The sequence below is a fragment of the Sciurus carolinensis genome, chromosome 14 (assembly GCF_902686445.1).
Source record: "Sciurus carolinensis chromosome 14, mSciCar1.2, whole genome shotgun sequence".
NCBI classification, from domain to species: Eukaryota; Metazoa; Chordata; class Mammalia; order Rodentia; family Sciuridae; genus Sciurus; species Sciurus carolinensis.
Genome location: NC_062226.1, coordinates 1,263,643 through 1,283,044, shown reverse-complemented (window position 1 = coordinate 1,283,044; position 19,402 = coordinate 1,263,643). Strand labels below are relative to the sequence as shown.

General features: G+C 56.5%; 2 protein-coding genes across 8 annotated transcripts; one reads left to right on the top strand and one right to left on the bottom strand.

Annotated features, from left to right (window-relative positions):
• The first annotated feature begins 47 nt into the window (after positions 1-47).
• Pmpca (peptidase, mitochondrial processing subunit alpha) lies at positions 48-10,776 on the top strand. Of its 5 annotated transcripts, XM_047524474.1 has the most exons (14): positions 48-152; positions 756-958; positions 1,417-1,496; positions 1,827-1,909; positions 3,118-3,212; positions 4,287-4,387; positions 4,873-5,136; positions 5,565-5,657; positions 5,736-5,854; positions 5,966-6,056; positions 6,212-6,274; positions 7,587-7,731; positions 7,887-8,003; positions 8,626-10,775. In XM_047524474.1, the coding sequence occupies exons 1-14, from the start codon at positions 85-87 to the stop codon at positions 8,793-8,795; spliced, it is 1,692 nt and encodes a 563-aa protein (XP_047380430.1). In that variant the 5' UTR covers positions 48-84; the 3' UTR covers positions 8,796-10,775. The 5 variants fall into 5 exon arrangements, with proteins under 5 accessions (XP_047380430.1, XP_047380431.1, XP_047380432.1 ...); XM_047524475.1 differs by lacking the exon at positions 5,565-5,657 and having other exon boundaries at positions 8,626-10,776; XM_047524476.1 differs by lacking the exon at positions 7,887-8,003 and having other exon boundaries at positions 8,626-10,774.
• Positions 10,315-19,355, bottom strand: Inpp5e (inositol polyphosphate-5-phosphatase E). Of its 3 annotated transcripts, none has more exons than XM_047524472.1 (12): positions 19,170-19,355; positions 17,886-18,901; positions 15,553-15,676; positions 14,939-15,036; positions 14,189-14,313; positions 13,868-13,987; positions 13,620-13,727; positions 12,955-13,116; positions 12,774-12,889; positions 12,147-12,283; positions 11,506-11,641; positions 10,315-10,628 (listed from the first exon to the last, which is right to left on the bottom strand). In XM_047524472.1, exons 2-12 carry the CDS (start codon positions 18,707-18,709, stop codon positions 10,581-10,583), a joined length of 1,998 nt encoding a protein of 665 aa, XP_047380428.1. In that variant the 5' UTR covers positions 18,710-18,901; positions 19,170-19,355; the 3' UTR covers positions 10,315-10,580. The 3 variants fall into 3 exon arrangements, 2 of the variants coding, with proteins under 2 accessions (XP_047380428.1, XP_047380429.1); XR_007104933.1 differs by having other exon boundaries at positions 10,316-10,628; positions 11,506-11,688; XM_047524473.1 differs by having other exon boundaries at positions 10,316-11,688.
• Positions 19,356-19,402: the final 47 nt, after the last annotated feature.

Genomic DNA, 19,402 nt, shown 5'->3' with positions numbered 1-19,402 from the left:
GCGCCGGAAGCGCGCGGAAGGGGCGACCGGCGTGGGCGGGGCGCGCGCCGGAAGCGGAAGTGACGGCAGAAGCGCGGCGGCGCGATGGCGGCGGCGGTGCTGGCGGCTGCGCGGCTGCTGCGTGGCGCGGGGGCCGGAGGCTCGCGGCCCAGGTGAGTTGTGCCTCCGTCAGGGGAGTCCGGGCCTTGCTCCTCCGCGGCTCGTGCCGGAGCGGCAGGCGGGCGCCATCGCTGAACCCGGAAGCGTCGCGGTCGGGAAGGAATGCTCGGCCACAAGATCACGGAAAGTCCGAGCAGTGACTAGGGGCGCCCGATGGGGGTGACCGTTGAGCCGCAAGACGAAGAAGGGGTCGTCATTCCGCGGGGCCAGAGAGCAGGAGCTGTGGCGGGTGACGAGCAGGCGCCAAGACCGAGGGGCTTGGCGAGCCGGACCTAGCCCACGCGGGGAGCCCGGGGTTAGGTGCTGCCAGGGCCTCGGGCCAGGTGAGGGCCGTGGCTTCCGTTAGACTAAGAGCAGTTCATCTGCTCCTGAAGTGACTTCCTGTTAGGAGCCCGTTTCTCAGAGGAGGTCGTGAAGACCCGAACAAGCCAGCCTCCCGGCCTCAGGCCCTGTGACTGAGTCAGCGTGTCCTGTAGCCATGAATCTTCAGAAACGGAGATGTTGACTTTTAACGTGGACAGAACATAACTGCACAGAAGCAGCCTTCACAGGTGCACCGCCTGCAGTTTGTAGTAACTGGGCCTTTTCTCTTGTAGGTTTGGACCCCCTGCATACAGACAGTTTAGTAGCGGAGGCGCCTATCCCAGCATCCCTCTTTCTTCTCCCTTACCTGGAGTACCCAAGCCTGTTTTTGCTGCAGTTGATGGACAGGAAAAATTCGAAACCAAAGTTACCAGGCTGGATAATGGGCTTCAAGTGGCATCTCAAAATAAGTTTGGACAGTTTTGTACAGTAGGAAGTAAGTACTGTGGTGTGTTGCAGGTGTTCACTGGTGGTTTTTTTTCTTTTTTTTTTCTTTTTTTAATAATAAGTTGTAGAAGGACACAATACCTTTATTTTATTCTCTTGTTTTATGTCATGCTGAGGATCAAGCCCAATACCTCACACGTGCCAGACAAGCACTCTATCACTGAGCCACAGCCCTAGCCCCCCAAGTACCCATTTTTGGTGGTAACATTTGTGTATAGTTCTCCCTTCCCCAGCTCTTTTTAACCTTTCTATAATTCTTAAGTTTTAATTTCACACAGTGTAGGATTTCAGTGTGACAATGTGTATGCCTCTGAGGGTGTTGAGCATGTTCATAACCCTCATGCAGTTTTGTCTTAAGTCATAGTCTCAATTTTGAACAGTTTGTCTTGCTTAGATCTCTTATTTTGAATATCTGACATAATCTGTCAATTTACTTTTTATTACTAGTTCTTGTCAACTCAGGATCAAGATATGAAGCGAAGTATCTTAGCGGAATTGCTCACTTTTTGGAAAAATTGGCATTTTCGGTCAGTGTCCAGTTTGTGTTGTGTGTCGGGCACGTGCGTACTAAAGATCAAACCCAGGGCATTATGCATGCTGGGCAGGTGCTTTACCACTGAGTGATACCCTTACCCACTCAATTTGGGATTTTGGAGACTGCTGAGGAAGGGGTGTTTCAGTTTTTCTTTTTAAGGAGGATTATTTTGATAAATGACTCAATAAATTAATGCTAATAAAAGGCTTAAAAGAATTAGTTTTTGTATGTTTTGAAAGTGAAATTAACTTTTTTCTTAAAAACTTTATTTTTGGGGTTGTTTTGGATTCTTATTTAAGTTTTTCTATTTATTTTTTACTAGTCTACTGCTCGATTTGACAGCAAAGATGAAATTCTGCTTACTTTGGAAAAGCATGGGGGTATCTGTGACTGCCAGACCTCAAGGTACCAGCTTTTATGTGCAGACTTACTTTATGACCTTGTGGAACTGTGTCCATGTAGAACTGCCCTTCTCATCCTTGATCAGAGGCTGTGGAGATTAACGGTGAGAAAGGAGTTGAGCGAAGAAAGGGGGCATGGCTTACATGGAGTAGCAGTACCTGAAAGGACACTTACCTATCAGTTCAGTGTGGGTATTGACTGGGGACAGAGCAGCCCTGTGCCTGGGATACTTACGATAAGAGCAGAGGGCCACATACAGCACTCTTGGCACAAGAGCCAAGAGTGGTAGACGTCCAGGCGACATGCAACAAACTTGGTCTGGAATGGGGAAAGGAATCTTGGGAAATGAGGCACTGGGGTCTGCTACACAGATGAGGTAGGGCCATGCCAGAGCCAGGCACAGCCAAGGCCAGGTAGCAGCATCTGTTGGGGACAGAGGAACTCTGTGTGTAGCTGGAACACACGTGGGAAGACACAAGGATTAGACTTTGCCTGCCACCTGTAGAGCATGCTCAGACACATGAGATGGTGCAGACAGAATGTGGACTGTCAAAAATGGTCAATTAGTTAAACCTGAGTGTGACAAACACCAAGAATTTAATTAGTGGGGAGGAAGCCTAGCATTTAGGTCCTCTGTGTCCTTGCCTAAACTTCTCCTCCCAGGTAAATCCTCCCTTGGTCAGGCAGGCCTCTTTCCTGACTCGGATGCAATCCGCTCTCAAGCTTAGGCCGTGGAGCTGCAGACCACTCACTTCTCAATGTGAGGCCTCATACTGAGTAAATGGTCCAGCTGGACAACAAGCTCCGTCCTTGAGCTGTTGAGGCCCAGACACATTCACATGTTGACCAGTGGGTTGCCAACAAGGCTTGGAAGGTACAGGATAAAATGCTTCTCCTTTCAAGAGAACATGGCTTGTAAAAACCTTGGTAGGATTGGCTTCATTCAATTCAACAGTGTCCTTATCTGAAGAGCTTCCGTTGTCTGTTGCTGTGTTTCCTTGTGCTCTAGGAAGAGGGAAGAGGAAGGGCTGGGTGTTCTTCATGGACAATTTCTTGCCTAGCATGCTCGAGGCCCCAGGTTCAGGCCCCTGTAGCATAGAAAAAGGGGGGAAAGGAAGTGTCTGCTGGTTTTTAACAAAATGATGGGAAGTCCCTGCTGACAGGGAAAGCTTGAGAGCCTGAGCCCAGCACCTGGCATTGATGTCTTCCAGAGATACCACCATGTATGCTGTGTCTGCTGACAGTAAAGGCCTGGACACTGTGGTTGGCTTGCTGGCTGAGGTGACTCTGCACCCCCGCCTGACAGGTATGGATCTAACAAGGATGTGTTCAGGTTGGAGAATAGCCAGAGGGTCTGTTAAAGGGCCACAGCCGTGAGGAACAACCCCATATTTTTGGTATAGTTTCATTGGGGATAATGCTGGTAAGGCTGGGGTCATAATTCAGTGGCAGTGTGTCCTTTGCATGCACATGGCCCTGGTTTCAATTCCCACCACCAAAAATGAAGGGGAAAAATATCCTTGGCAGTTTAGAGAGTGCTTAGTGCTTTGACATATCTCTCTGTGTCTTTTTTAGTGAAGTTTCAGAAATGTTCTTCAACTCATGTGCAGTAACTTGGGAGACTGAGGCAAGTTTGAGGCCAGCCTGGGCAACTTAGCAAGACCCTTAGCAACTTAGCAAGGCCTTAACTCTAATTTTTTAAAAAGGGCTGGGGATGTGGCTCAGTGGCAGAGTACCCCTCGGTTTTATCCCCAGTACCATAAAAACAAAAGAAAAAGAAAAATTCTCTTCAGACTTATTTTTAACACACTGACTGGCATACTGTTGGTATTTTCCTGGAATTTTCCTTGGCCTTGCAAATGGCAGAACTTGGAGTTCCCTGCCAGGAGTGGCCAGCAGGAAGGCGTGCTAGTTGTCCCAGCCATCCGGCAGGTGCCATGTCACAGCAGCTGACCTCAGTGCCCCAAGGTCTTAAGATCATGTTTTACTCTGGCATCTGATGAAGTGGCACCCCTGACATATGGGTCTGTATCTGTTTCCTGAGCACTTTGGGTTGTTTCCTAAGCACCCTTGTGTCTTTACAGCACACTCTGCGTTGCTCAGGTCAGGTATCTTCAGGGTCTTTTACAGGTGAGGAAGCAGAAGCTTGGAGCAAGTTCAAGTGATGCTTCATGGCAGAGGGGAAAAGAGGTTCTGGTTCCTGCTTGCCTAGCCAGGCAAGAGGGAAAGCCTCCCTCTCACCCAGGTGCCCTACGGCTGCCCTGGATGAAGGCAGAGGTGACCATTGTGCCCACCAACACAGGAACCTTAGACCCACTTAGCTGCTTTTAGGTTAGTGCTGCCAGTGCAGACTGAACCTTGTTTTCGGGTTCCCTTGCAGATGAAGAAATAGAGATGACACGGATGGCTGTCCAGTTTGAGCTGGAGGACCTGAACATGCGACCTGACCCTGAGCCGCTTCTCACTGAGATGATTCACGAAGTAAAAGATGAACCCACATGTGCCCGTGTCCCATGGGGCCTTCTCACACATGAATGGGTGGCAGGTCCCTGCTGTCGTCCCCCTGCTTATGGAACAGTTGACACACAGTCTTTATTTTTTGGGGGTGCTGGGGATCGAACACAGGGCTTTGTGCTAGGCACAGCCCCAGCCCCTCCAGGACATTCTTGATTTCTGAATCTGCAGTGTATGTGACATTTGCATTTTCTACTTCTAATAGTAGCAAAATCTTTACTATCTCCATCTGTAGAATGACTCTTATTTTGCTTTTCTTGTGAATTTTCATTCTGGAGAAATAGATTCTACTACTTCTATGAATACACTCAGAACTGCAAATGGCAGCCTGTAGCTGGACTCCCCAGCCCTTGTTGGGTTTTCCAGAGGTTGAGTTGGAGGCAGGTGACAGCTCCTTGCTGGGAACCTCCTACTTTCTCATGTGTGCCTATTTACCTTCCTCCCTCTCTCAGGCTGCTTACAGGGGGAACACCGTGGGCCTCCACCGTTTCTGCCCCATAGAGAACATACCCAAGATTAACCAGGAAGTGCTCCATTCCTACCTAAGGAACTACTATACCCCCGACCGCATGGTGCTGGCTGGAGTTGGTGTCGAGCATGAGCATTTGGTGGAATGTGCTGAAAAATACCTACTGGGAGCCCAGCCAGCCTGGGGGAGTGCGGGGGCTGTGGACATTGACAGATCTGTGGCGCAGTACACCGGGGGCATTGTCAAGGTAGTGAGGAAACTCTGGCGGTCTTGCACTTTGCATTCCTCTGGCATGAGCTTTTGGTATGTTGTGGGTGTGTTCTTTACAGGGGATTGAACCCAGGGTTGCTCTTCCTCGGAGCTCCGTCCCCAACCCTTTTTGACACAGGGTCTCACTAAGTTATTGAGGATGGCCTCAACCTTTCCATCCTTTTGCCTGGGCCTCCTGAGGAGCTAGAGTCACAGTGTGGGCCACTGTGCCCAGCCCTGTGGTGGTTGTGCTTGTGCTCTAGTGTACAGCATAGCCCATGACCGTGGGAACACATGCTGCTTTTGAAGGAGCTCATCAGGGCTGAGGAGCCTCAGCACATGTGAGCGTGGCTCTTTCCTCCCGGGAGGCAGCTTGCCATGCCTTTGCTGGGTTTCTGCATAACATGCGTTTGCTCTTGGTTACAGCTAGAGAGAGACATGTCCAATGTCAGCCTTGGCCCAACCCCCATCCCAGAGCTCACACACATCATGGTGGGGCTTGAGAGCTGCTCCTTCCTGGTGAGTCCAGGCCTGGATCAGGCAGTGTACCCTAGGAGGCGAGTCTCTCTGGGCTGAATGCTGCCCCTGTCCTTGCAGGAGGAGGATTTTATCCCTTTTGCTGTGCTGAACATGATGATGGGAGGAGGGGGCTCCTTCTCGGCTGGCGGGCCCGGCAAGGGCATGTTCTCCAGGCTCTACCTCAACGTGCTCAACAGGTTTGTGGCCTTCAGTGGACAGGGCTGTCCTCAGGCTGCTGTGTGTTTGGACCAGTTTCCTGTGGCCTGCATTGGCCGTACACCTTTCCCAGCCAGGCCATGTTCCCTCAGGCACCACTGGATGTACAATGCGACCTCCTACCACCACAGCTATGAAGACACTGGCCTCTTGTGCATTCACGCTAGCGCTGATCCGAGACAGGTGAGGCATAGCCAGCAGCCCTGGGCAGTGGCGTTGGGTTTGCCTGTGGCCTGCCCTTCTTGCCAGAGCTCTTGGAAACTCCAGACCAGGGTCTTGCTTATAGGGTCAGCAGGCTGATGTGCAGCTCACATCCTCATCTCCTACTCTCTTCTTAGGTTCGGGAAATGGTAGAAATCATCACAAAGGAATTTATTTTGATGGGCGGGACTGTGGATACGGTGAGTAAGCTCTGAACCATTTCCAAACTTCACCTGCCGTCAGACAGGGAGAGAGCCACATGAAGGGGTAGCCAGCTGTGGGGCTGGCTTGCTCCACGCTGGGGACAGTCTGTGTGCTTGACTGCCCCAGGAATGGTGGTGATTCAAGCAGTGTTGTACCAGGTGGGCACCCTTTCCCCTTGTTTATGCCTGCGTTTTTGTTGCCTGTTTGCTGGGAACAGTACTGGAGATTGAATTCAAAGGTGCGCACTCCTAGCCCTTTCAATTTTGAAACAGGGTGTTACTAAGTTGCCCAGGCTGGCTTTGAGCTTCTAATCCTCCTGGTTGAGTTGCCGGAGTACAGATGTTACTACAGCACCCAGTTTAGCAACTAATTGTTTTAGCTTAATTTTTGATATCTCAGCTGGATGTTTGGAAGCCTAGTTGCTTTCTGGACCAAATAAGCACATTGCCTGTGGGCACGGGGGGAAACCTGACCGTGTCACCAGTCCATGCTTGTACCGCGCTGGAGGTTGCTGTCTGCCTCTGAGTGTCCTGCAGCACGGCCTGGCCTTCAGGCTTCCTCTACTGCTATGCCCACATGTGCCTTTTTAAGTCAGAAAACAGGCATTATTTAAGACATAATGTGCTTGCAAATTAGCACTCTTCATTTTCATTTGTGTCTTGTTAGAAAAGTATTTTCCACTTAAATAAAGTCAATTTGAGATAAATGCTTGCTTGAAGTTGCAAAAATTTTAAAAACCCATGTTGAGTGAGGAATTATTTTACTTAAAAACAAGGATCTCTGCAGCCCTCTGCACACTGTTTCTTGGAGCACGGTGGCTCTCAGGTCTGTTCGCGTGTCGTTGTATGCCATTCTGATCTGTCCCTCCATGAACCTGATCCTCCGGACCACAGTTTAAGTTCACAGCTGGTCAGGGGCTTCTTGGATCCCTTGCATGTGGACCTGCACTTAGGCCAGGATTTGCATTTTGTCATTTTCCTCCTGATCTTGCTGTGTAGCCAGTTTTGGGGCCCGGTTGGGTATTTCCCATTCCCTCACATGCTCTGAGTTGGGCAAGAGACAAAGGAGAATCAGGGCCACATGTCTCCCCATCTTAAGTGTGGCAGAGGCCCTCTCGGGTGTAGCTCCTGCCCAGAGAACCCGAGGGCTGAACAAGTTGGTGTCCTAGGCTCAGACGTCCCGTGTCCCTTGTATTCATTGCTGCACACAGGGAAGGCCTTTGTGCTCGGACACATTCCCACCAGTCCCTCTTTCAGTTTGTGCAACTGTAGGTGACCAGGTGGGTAACTGACGACATGTGACCCTCAGGTGGAGCTGGAGCGGGCCAAGACACAGCTGATGTCAATGCTAATGATGAACCTGGAGTCCAGGCCTGTCATCTTTGAGGACGTGGGGAGGCAGGTGCTGGCCACACAGTCCAGAAAGCTGCCCCAGGAGCTGTGCATGCTCATCCGTGAGTATGTGCTGTGTGGCCTGGGTGGAACTTGGAGGAGACTGCACCTTGCTACAAAGGGACAGTTGGGTGCCCTGTGGGCAGGTGACCTCAGCAGGGACTGGGGTTGGGGGTGGCTGGGGTACAGATTCACTTCCAGCCTCACCCTTTGTCAGCTGGCACCTCAACCCATGACCCAACCTGGAAGGAGTGGTCATCAGGTGGGTTTTTGAAGAGGACCGATGGCTGCAAAGTGCCAGGGGAACAACGTGCCGTGTGTAGTGACTGCCCAGGTCAGCGCCCGCCCTTGAGGGCTCTGGCAGGGTGCCTCAGCACATGTTTTATTTGTAGGGGCTCTTCTGGGGTCAGCCAAAGCCTGGCACAGAGCTGCTCGGTAGGTGAGGTGGCCTGTCCACCCTGGCATTACTTGCTGGTGTCACATGTCCCAAGTGGACCACCACCCCATCCTCCTGCTGGGGAGAGGCCCCCTGCCCTCCTTCAGGAGCCCCTCCATCCTTGAGTGTGCCAGTATAGTCTCAGGGCCTTGTCTTCTGTAGACAGTAAGGCTGCCTGCTTGGTGTTCTCCTAAGCAGTGGCGTCCTTAATGTGTGTCTTGGTGGCTTCTGGCCCCGCTCTGAGGGAGCTACTGCAGAGGCGCAGCTCCAAGGGGTGGCAGCCTTCTTGGACCCCTCACAGGTGTGCTTATTGAACAGGTGGCCCCTCGTCCTGGGAATGGCAGCTTCTGTTGGGTCTCCCGTTTGCTAAGAAAGCTCATGCTGCCATTTTGTCCCGACGACTCACTCTTGTCCCTGAGTACTGGGAGCAGTGAGCCCCCAGCCTGTCCCGGGCTCAGTGGCGGTGGCCCTGTGGGGAGCTGCACATTCTTGCCTGACGTCCTCACTCGCCCTGCACCAGGCAACGTGAAGCCAGACGACATCCAGAGGGTTGCATCTAAGATGCTGCGTGGGAAACCTGCCGTGGCCGCCCTTGGGGATTTGACCAACCTGCCCACTTACGAGCACATCCAGGTGGCGTTGTCCAGCAGAGATGGGCGCTTGCCACGGACATACCGGCTCTTCCGGTAGAGCCCCTCCAGAAGCAAGCCTCAGAGACCCCAGCTGCTGGGAGGTGTTTCCACGTGAATTGCTTTGCTTGTGAACTCAGTGGAGACGTGTCTGGTTCTGAGAGCAGTGTGAACTATGGGACTATGAATCCTGAGTGTCACAGCCACAACAGCAGCCACAGCACCCGTGGGGTCGGAATTTGCCAGTTGGGAATAAATGCAACCTTCATTTCCCAAGCCAAAAGGCAGGCAGGCATGGGAGTGGAGCCTGCCCACACAGCAGGCACACTGAGCAACCTGAGCAGAAGCAGTTGAGCCTGTTCCTGCTAATAAAATGGTGACCATCTTACCATGCTGCTGTCCTTTACCCTCCAGTGCAGGAGGGCTGGGAAAGTGTGTCTTTGGTGACCTTGCTCCCTGAGCATCACCTGGTCTCACCCAGTATCTCAAAGCTCTTGCCCCAGGATGTCAAGTGAGTACAGGGCCAGGGCTGCTTGAGCTCGAGGGGGCTGGTGGTGACTGGCAGCAGGCTCAGGTGGGACGGCACTGCAGTGGGCCACTGTGTGGGTCCCAGCAGTCCCCAGGTGGTCTGAGCACAGCCCTCTTGCAGTCAGGTGGAGGGACCGCATGGTCAGGAAGTCAAGCTTCTGAGCGTGCTGCTGCTTTAATTCTTACTGTGATCACTACATTTTGAACACTCTGGGCATCCAGTGGAAGGGTCTGCTTGATGCCTACTGATTGGTACCCAGTCTGTGGGAACTGGAGCCGGAGGATGCCCAGCAGGCTGCCGAGGTAATTTACCACGCTGGAAGGACGTCACTGCGGGTTCCCTGAGTGCCTAGGGCAGAGCGGGAACTCAGACCCCAAGGCTCTGCTCAGGTGCAGACCCAGGTCGTCCACTGCCACACAATGTCCACACATACTGGGAGCTCCTAACCACGCACCTGCCAGGCTTCTCTCCTCAGCGTCTCCCTTCCCATCCCCTCCTCCCCAGCCTTCCTGGCCATACCCGTTTTCTGCTTTCTTCTCTTTGCCTTGCCCCTCAGAGTCACCTTCGTGGACACTTCCCAGGGTAGGCTGTGTGGTCCTGAACTCTGAGAACCCTGGTGACCAGTGGTGGGGCTGGCTACTGCTGGACTCTTGTTAAAGGAATGTGTGTGTGTGTGTGAGAGTGAACAAGAGCTATTTAAAAATCACCCTCATGCCTGGTCCTTACTTGGTTCTTTATGAAGCTTATTTTCCATAGATTTACCAGCTTCATCTGCATTTGAGTTTTAGACTCATTTGCCAAGTGAAATGTTCTAAATGTCATGGCTGGTGCCAGGTTCATCACTGCACTCTTGACCCCTGACCTTGTTAGATGTGTAACCTGCGAGACTCAGCACTCTCCAACTCGGGCCAGACTAAGAGTCTCCAGGGGCACATTGAAGTCTGTTCCATGGTTTGGGTCAGAAACTGCCGAGAAAAAGCTCTAAAGCCTTACTCCAAGGTTGTTTCCACAGAATCTTGCAAAGAAATTTCAGTTCATCGATTTGGAACTTGACACACTAATTCGAGCAAAATACACATGCAGACCATCGAGTGTTTATTGAAGTAGTGGCATGGCAGGGCCCCTGGGGTTTCCCCCCCTTTATCAGAAACATTGGTACGTTGCTTTAAAGTTTATATCCCGTATTTTGGAAGCCCATACTAATAGAAGTTTTAGCATTTGTTGGACTTGCTCGTCGTTTTCAGCACGGTTCACTTGAGTCTTCACGTCACCTCTGGCCAGCAGCAGGAACGCTCAGCAGGGACTGGGACAAGACCGTCACAGTTGAGAGCTGAGTCCAGACTTCCTGCCTTTGTGTTCCATGGCCTTTTAAAACAAGAATATTGTAAGAACAGGGTGTGCATATACTTTCTTTCCAACATGCAGTTTTGGGCCAGAAAGTTTTTAAGATTCAATATATGCATTTATTTAAAAATATAAATATGGAAAAATAAATAATTTAAAGACTAGAGTGGATGTCCCTAGGTCTCTGTACATTCAAGGCTACATCTTGTCAAGAGGATAAGATTCAAAGAGCAACAATGAGGTCGAAGCCCTCTTTAAGGAAAGGGGTCCCCGACAAGGCGTTCCCTGCCCAGCCTACGTGTCCAGGGCAGAAAACACCACTTCTGTTAACACCATGCTGTGGCTGATGTCACAAAAGCAAATGGTCTGCTGATCACTAAAACTGAGTCTTCACATAGCTGGGCTTGGCCTCTGGGGGGAGGGGAGGTGACCCCTACTCAGCTGGGGGTGGGGAAGTGAGATGAGCACACAGGCCTCTGACATTTGGCCTGGGCTGCCTCAGCCCAAGGAGAGGGCAACTGTCACAGCCTACAAGTGACTCCAACATGGCCTCAGGTGCTGCAAGGCAAGCCCAGGGTCTGACCCCCAGACACCCGTGTGGAGAGGAAGGGCCAGCTTGGTATACTGAACGTAGCGACTGGCTCTGGGTGTGGGGCTGCAAGTGGAGGAGAGGCTGCAGCACTAGGCAGGTCCTCTGCCACGGCTCTAGAGCGTGGGAGCTGAGACACCCTGAGAAGCCCCCAGGTGCCCGTGGGGACAGCTCTTAAGGACAGGCTCGCCCAGGTACACCGAGCTGGGATGCATGGCCTGGCCTGGGGGTTGCTCGGTGAGAAAGTAGGGCAGCCCTAGCAGTGGTCCCTCAGGACCCCAGAATGAGTGAGAGGTGTCAGGAGCACACTCTGCAGTCTTCGCCAGCTGCTCTGGGTCGCAGGTCCTCCTCCAGCAACTTCAGGAAACGGTGCAGATGGCACTGGAGTTCTGAGTCTTCACTGCTTGCTGCTTCTGAATTTCTTTTGAAATCCGCCTTTTGATTCCTATCAAGTACAGTTCTCGGTCAAACTTGCCAGCAGCTAGTGGAATGCTGTGAGGGAGAAGCAGTGTTACCAGGGCACCTCCACGCCCCAGCACAGGTGCCGTCCTGGGTCAGGGCGTCCCTCACGTCCCTGGACGGAGCCCCAGGGCACTCAGGGCAGGCTGCCTGAGGGTTATGGCCTCTGCGCCCCAGGACCCTACGGGGCTGGCTCTGCTTCACCCTGGGGCCCAGTGGCCCAGAGGAAAAGAGCAGTCAAGCAGAAGGACTTCACTCCTAAAGCCTCCTTCCTGTTCCTTGGTCCTGAGGTCACAGGACAAGCCTCCACCGGTAACCCTGAGGATACTGGGAGCAGCTCCCTGGATAGCATCTTCACATGGACCCCAGGGGACTGCCAGCATCCAACCCCTTGCTCCGCGTGTGAGCATAAGCAATGTGTGTTCTGAGCACCTGCCCAGCCCAAGCCACGGCCAGACCCGGGGAGGGAGCCAAGCAGAGGGGAAACTCACTTGTCTCGGCCGGGCCTCACTTTCACCCGGAACAGGCCGTAGACAGGGCGGTGGTCGGATGTCTTGATCCCAGGGCAGGAAGAGTACTTCACAGGACAGATGTCACCCTTGTGACGGCTTCTGTACAAGACCCGGTCCTTCAGAAGAGAGCACAGAAGCAGGAGCGCTAACAAGGTGCCATTCTGCTGCAGGGCCTGGCCCACCTGCCTCTTCCAGCTGGGCCTGGGAACCTTCCAGCCAAGACCCTGGAGCAAGCTTCACTGTTGGGGGGTCTAGAGACCTGTGTGGGTGGCGCCTCCTCCCACCTGGCCTTCCAGGAGCCGTGGGAGCTGCCTTGACCCCCACAGCTGCCCCAGTGCTGGCACCCAGGCCTGGTGGGGAGCAGAGTTGGAGAGGAAACGCCCCTTATTCCCTCCGACGCCTGACTGCAGGCCCAGCTATGGCCTGGGCAAGTGCAGGGCACAGGCCGTCCGGGCACTCAGAGTGCATCCGCGGGCCAGCGTGCCCGGGCCCAGCACCCTTGGAGGAGGACACCAGTCAGCACAGCCTCAGCAAGGATAGGTCCCTGGCCTCCCTGAGGCAGCCCTGCGGATGGCCCGCGAAGGTGGGGCTGGGCTGGGTGCCCACCGTGTAGGAGGGGGTCCTCTGCTTCGAGGTGCTGTCATAGGTGTCCTTCCCAATGTCGAACTTGTATGAGGGGAGGAAGTGGATGTCCGGCTCCTGGAAGCCCTTGAAGACGGACCCTGCGACACAGAGGCAGCTCAGAGCATGCAGCCCGCACGTGCTGGCCCAGCCCCAGGCTGCTCACCTCTCTTCATCTCCTGGATGAGCTGGTCATGCTGCAGCAGTGCCGGCACATCCACCTCCAGGTCCTGCTTCAGGATGGTCTCCACAGCCGTGCGCCCGCCACTCAGGCGGAAGTTAAAGTCTCCAAACCAGAACACCTCATCAAACCGGGTGGTGACATCCGCTGGGCAGTGGAAAAGTGCATTGACACTGGTCTCCCCGTGCTGTGGCCCCCGCGACAGGCGCACAGACCCCAGGCCGAGTGATGGAGCTCTTCCAACTGGGTGCCCTCCCCCTCCAGAATCTCAGCAGGACAGAGGCTCCTGGGGAAGGGTCATGGGCACCAGCTGGCGGGAGTAGTGGATCTTCAGGCTCATCCAGATTTGGACAGCTGCAGGCAACCCAGAAGCTACCGAAGCAGTGACCCTGACACTGGGAACTGACTGCTGTCTCAGCTCCTCACCACCCAGCGAGGGAGGGTGGTGACAATACAGACCCAGGCCAGCAGGTGAGCTAGAGTGACCCCAGCCAGTCTTGGGGCTTCTCAGGTCCAGGTACCATCTGTGCAGCAGCACTGAGTGACTTACTGCAATCTCCTGACCTTGACTCTCAAAGCCCTAAACAGCTTCCACTAAACCATCAAGAGAACAAGGGAGATGCCTGAGGCACCTGCCAAGCAGCGCTCACCTGCGCTGGAGCGGTAGGGGTTGGTGTCCGGTACGTTCCTAGGCAGGGCCAGGGCTTGGATGGTTCTGGTATAATCCAGCAGCCGCTCTGCCACCTTCCCATCGCCAGCTGTGAGGACAGAAGTAGGTGGGGACGTGGGTTTCTGGACACACCTCTTCTGCCCCCCCCAATCACCTGCTGTGAGGCTCTGGACAGCTCCACCTCGGTGGCTGTCCTGAGCTGCAGGTCCGATCAAGGCAGCGACTCACAGGTGAAGTGGGACGTGATGAAGAGGAAGGAGGTGCCGAAGAAGGTGAAGCTGACGCCCAGGGCCCCCTTGGTCTTGATCTGGGACACGATGCGTGTTGTCACCGTGGCGCACTCCACCTCTGCCAGGGGGCGAGGATGGGGTGCGTGGCCTCAGTGACCCCACGTAATGTGCCAGCCACCTGTGCCTATGCACAATCCCACGCCTGCCTGTCACGCAGTCCCCAGGGTTGAGTCCTAGACGCCAAGTGCATCTGAGAGGTGGCCCTCTGTGGGACTGTCACCCTATGGGTGCACCTGGGGCTGTGGGACAGTGCACCTACCTGAGCAGAACCAGATGAGGTCCCTGCGGATAAATAAGGACACGTACAGAACCCCGTGGGCAGCCGAGGACAGCAGCACGTACCGGGGGCCCAGTGTCTCCTGCAGGCGCGTCTCCCACTCTCGCCTGCAGGGAAGAAGTGGGCAGCCTGGGGACAGCACAGCTGGAAGGACCCCAGAGGGGCTCCTGGGCGAAGGCCCCATCATCTGGCACTGAGAATGGTGGACAAGCAAAGCTGGGCCACCTCCTGGGGCTCAGAGGCCTGAGCCCTGTTCGAATGGCCAGCACCCTCTCCAGATCCCTGTGGGCCCTGTGTGAGTGCCTCTGCTCACCCTCTGGCTGAGCTTCAGGGCAGGGGTCTCCCTTCCAGCACCTGGTGTCCACTCCCCAGGGTACCTGCCCAACAGGCCCTGGGAACTCACTGGGATGCCACAGGCTGTGTCCTGAGTCAGGATGGCTAGTGATACCCTTATGGGTCAACAAAGAGCCCGCAGACAGCCGAAGGGGCCCACAAAAATCCAGCACTGTTCCTTGCTGCCTTTACAGCCTTATAAATCAACTAATGGTTCACAAAAAAATTAAGGTCCCGTCTCAAATTCTGTAGATCACTATCTGTAAAGAAACCGACCTGGAGGCTGGCACATGGGGTCTCAGGCCCACAGCTTCAGATTCAGGCCTGTCTCAGCACTGCTGTCCACACAGGACACTGGTGGGCCCAAGGGGCTTAGAGGGGGCCCATGCTGATGCCTACCTGTCGGAACAGCCCTCCTGCACGCCAATGACATATAGGTCCTGGGTGTAGTCGGCCTCAGTGGGCAGCAGGAACTCATCCAGGCTTGGTGGGAGCTCCTGTGGAGAACAGCGCAAGATGGTCATTGGGGCCACTGGCTCCTGAGGCCTGGACAGAAGCCATGGTGCAGCTGTGCCACTCTCCAGTGGTGGCTACAGGGCACCCCTTCAGAAGGAGGGAACTGAGGTTACTACAGCCAACACCCAGGTGAGGTCTCCATGTCCCACGGAGCCGTGACACCCGAGAGGCCTCGTGTCTAGGCAGGCTGTCCTGCCTGTCTCCCCCCCTCAGCATGCACTTGTCCATCACCATCTCCCCACTGGCCAAGGCTGTGTCTGTGGCCCTCTACCTGCTTGACCGGCATGTGGCATCTAGACTGTGCTGCTTGCCCCTCAGGTGCAGACACCCCTCGTGGCCAGGTCTGTTGCCCAGGCCTGGTCCCTTATGAAGCTCCTGGCCAGGGAGGTGCAGGTGGCACTGGGGCCTCCCCAGGGAAGTGTGCTTCCCTTGTTCCACCTCACACCTCTGCTGGGCTTGGCAGTGTTCATCGGGCCCCACCCCTCCTGCACTCTTACCTTCTGACCCTGCATGTTCCAAGTGGCCACAAAGAGCGCCATGTTCCGGTCTGGGAAGTACTGGGCCAGCTCGTCTGCCCCCAGCAGGGCCCCGCTGGCCAGAAGACTCCCCTCCAGGTAGCTCCTTTCAAAGAGAAGCAGCAGAATGCTTCAGTGCCCAGCCAGGAGGGGTGGCTACAGGGACATACTCTCTGGGGTCTCAATCCCTGAGCCTATGAGGCCAGCAGCAGGGTGGCCTGGGCCCAGAAAAGCAACAGTAAGCCCCACAGGATGTTGGCGCCCTCTCCCCTGGAGCCCGAGCACGGTGCCTGCTCCAGGAGAGCTGTGCCGCTGCTGGCCCGCCCGGGCCCTGCCCTGAGGATGGGACGTGGCGCTGCGCTGTTGTGGTGGGTGATGTCTGGGAGGTCACAGAAGCAGAGTCAAACTCTGTGCTGAGAGCAGGGCTCAGTGGACCCAGTGCTTTTCTGGGAGGGGCCTGGCTCTCCAATTCTCCCCCCGCCAACGTGGTGGACAGGTTACGACAGGAAGGCAGAGGAGCCTGTTTCAACCACCTGACTGCAACGCTGCGGGGTCCGCAGGAACAGTGGTCAGGGGCTGACCCGCTCAGGGTGCACCTTGCCTCTCCTGCCATGGGCTCTGCAGCACACCTGCCAAGACGCCAGGCGGTGCAGCCCCATGGACACGGCCTGTCACAGCCCTCAGCTCTGGCCGCAGACATGGGAACCTGGACTTCAGGGGACGTGCGTCACCCTGAAATATTACAACAGTTCTGATTTTCTTCTTGCCATTTGGAGATGTGAGCTGGTCTCCGCCTGCCACTGGTAGGACAGGCAGTGGCTGGACACAAACATCCCTCCACACGGTGTCTGTGGTGCCATGTCGACATTTCTTTCACAATGATCCCTACTATTGTCCCTTGGTCACTCTTCCCTGCAATCTGGAGAGCCCATCTCTGTGGTGGGCAGGGAGGCTATGCCCACTCTCTGCCACTTCTGCCAAGGCCTCGCCTGTCCAATCACCTGACCCACCTAGGGCCAGGGCCATGCTGCTCCCCATCAGGCCCAGGCCGCGTCCAGCCTGCATATGGCTGCTCTATCACATCCCTGTAATTCTGCGACTTAATTTCCTTCCCGCCTTGGGGGCACCCTGATGGGCACTAAGTCTGCCATGCCAGCCCCAGAAATGCCAGGACACATAAGCAGGTTCAGCTCCTGGGGCCTTGGCATCCCCAGTGCCCACAGGAGCTGCAGGACTGGAGAGGGTGGACTCTTCAGAGACCTTGTTCTGAGGACACTGCCGGTTTCTTATTCTCTTCCGGGACGGGCCTGCCTCCTCCTAGGCCACGTTCCCCTCATCTGAGTCCTCTCTGATCCTGCTACAGACAAGCCCCAGTGGGCCTGAGATGGGGCCCTGGGGATGCCGCGGGGTGAAGGCCACGCTTCTCCCTGAAGTGGCTAGCCGAGCCCCTGGCCACTCTCGCACCCCTGGCCCCACGCAGCCACTGCGTCCTGTCCGTGCTTCGCTGCCCCCGCCCACTCTGTATTTAGGATGGGTTGTGCAGACACAGGCAGATGGGAGGGAGGCAGCCGTCAGACAGCTGCCCCTAAGGTGTGGGAGCCCTGGGAGGCAGGGGCGGTCCTGAGGCCCCTCAGAGGACCTTGGTTCTGGACTTCTGCTGCAGGGCTGGGAGGGGCTGAGCTTCCGGGAAGCCCTGCAGGGAGCACTCCCACTCGGCCTGCACCGTCCCACCACCCAGCAGCCCAGCAGCGCGGCCCAGGACACTGAGGGCAGCACCTCACAGGACCAGAGACCCAGGTCCTGGACAAGATCAGGTTCGGGAGAGCAGGCGTGGGCTTCGACAGGTTGAGCCCCAAGTACGTGGGCCCCTGGCTAGGGTTGCGCAAGAGCAGGGCAGAGGAGGCATCCACCCAGCAGGATCATGGCCTGCTAAATGTCCTGCTGAAATGCCAGCCTGTGCCAGAGCGCCCCACGGCAGGGCACGGCAGGCAGCCTGGGGCGCCCAGTGTCCCTCACACACAAAGTGGTTAAACACAAGAGTGCCCAAAGCGGAACAGGAGGACCGCAGCACAAAATGCGAGCAAGCCGGTGCAGGCTTGACCCCAGAAAGCAGCAGCCAGGCTGTGCCACCCTTTCACCAGTGTGCCCTGCCACGGCGGGCTGATCAGGCAGGGCAAGTTCCGGAGGAGAGGAGAAGCAGCGTGTCCAGGAGGCACGCCTGGCACCGTGTGGGGACGGCTCCTAAAAGGAGACCTGCCCTCTTCTCTGTCCATGTACACCACGTTCCTTAGAGAATGCCCTCCCACAGGCCCTACCTGCTCCGGAGGTCCTTGGTGCGGATGGGCGCCAGGAGGCTGAAGGAGGACTTGGCCGAGTGAAGGGAGTGGGTGTCGCAGGCCAGGGGGCTCCGGGGCCGGCTGGGGCCCAGGCTGCTGTGGGCCCGTACCAGCCTGGGCTGCTCATGGTGCTTGTGGTCGGCATGCTCTGAGTCGACCTTGTTTGCTGTCCTCGGGGATTCGGAGGCCACGTTCAGATCCGGGGTGGGCGGTGGGTGAGGGGGACACAGGCCGGCCAGCCTTGGGGAGCTCCCAGCTGGAACAGTCTCCCTGTGCAGCAGCTCCAGGGAGGTGCTGATCATTCCAGAGAGACAGTTGCCCCAGGAGGAGGGACTCCCACCCTCGCTGCCTACAGCCCTGCGGGACTTGGGGATCTCCTGCAAGGATGTGCTCAGGCAGGGCGGGGGGCAACTGTGGGCCGGGGTCTGGGGCGCCATGTCCTGCCCAGAGCCCCTGTAGGGACTGGTCCCGCCCTGAATGGCCAGGTCTTCCTGGCTGCGTGGAAAACGCCTCCTTCTCCAGCCCTTATCATCTAGGGACAGGGTCCGCTCCAGCCTGGGCCTTGTGGGGGGCTGAGGGGTGGTGGGTTTTGCCCTGACTTGGGGATCCTCACTGCTGACTTTTGCTGGATTGCTGAAGGAAGGCATGGGGCTCTTCTCAGGGTCCTGACAGTGGGCAGCAGGAAGGGCCCCAGGGCTTGGGAGGAGGTCTTTGTTTGTGCTGGGAAGCCGTCCCTTGAGCATTCTAGCCTCCAGCTGCCCGGGAGCCTCTGTGTGACGCAGGCACGTGGCCTTGGTCGGCATCGTGGGGGCCTGGCCAACCCTCACCCAGGCAGCCTGGCCCTCAGGAAGAGAGCCCCTCCCTAGGCTGCCACCAACTCAGGTGTCAGGGATACACTTCGGAGGTCACCCGGAGCAGGGAGAGATGGGAGGCTCCCCTTCGGCCTGGGGTGGTCCTTCTGGGGAGGGCAGTCCTGCATGGCTGGACTCTCCCGCCTGGAGGAAATCCCAGAAGCCTTGCTGTTAGGGTTCCCGGGGTTCCCCTCCCCCCCGGAGGCGGGCCTGCCGTCCTGGAGGAAGTCCGTGGTGCTGGTGACAGCCAGGGACACATCCAGGAGGAGCTGGTCCACGCTTCCTCTCGGGGCTGGGGAGCCCTGTCCCTGCCCCTGTGCCCAGCTCGGGGTGCTGCGGCGACACCAGCCAGCCCGCCCGCCCGCCCCACCCGGGGCCAAGTGGGGCGGGCGGCGCGGCCGCCAGGGCTCACCTGCGCCCGCCGCTCCCCGCAGGCCCCGCCGGCGCCCGAGGGCCCACCCACCGCGCCGGGCGCGGGCCGGGGAGGGCGCGGGGCGGGCTGGCCCCGGCCGCCCGCAGCAACGACCGCGCCCGCGCGGGGCTGAGCGCGCCCGGAACCCGGCCCAGGGGTCAGCGCACGCGGCCCCGCTCAGTGGTCACTCCGGCCCCGCCCCGCGCGCCACCGCCCCGCAGCCCGCGCGCTGG

Excerpts from the sequence above, each read along its gene's own strand:
- Inpp5e (XM_047524472.1), bottom strand. The coding sequence starts at position 18,709 with ATGCCGACCAAGGCCACGTGCCTGCGTCACACAGAGGCTCCCGGGCAG. Across the intron at positions 15,677-17,885 it reads ACCAAGGACCTCCGGAGCAG|GAGCTACCTGGAGGGGAGTC; the intron begins GTAGGGCCTGTG and ends TCTCTTTGAAAG. Across the intron at positions 11,642-12,146 it reads GTGAGGCCCGGCCGAGACAA|GAATCAAAAGGCGGATTTCA; the intron begins GTGAGTTTCCCC and ends TGTACTTGATAG.
- Pmpca (XM_047524474.1), top strand. The coding sequence starts at position 85 with ATGGCGGCGGCGGTGCTGGCGGCTGCGCGGCTGCTGCGTGGCGCGGGG. Across the intron at positions 5,855-5,965 it reads TACCTCAACGTGCTCAACAG|GCACCACTGGATGTACAATG; the intron begins GTTTGTGGCCTT and ends ATGTTCCCTCAG. Across the intron at positions 6,057-6,211 it reads CTAGCGCTGATCCGAGACAG|GTTCGGGAAATGGTAGAAAT; the intron begins GTGAGGCATAGC and ends CTCTCTTCTTAG.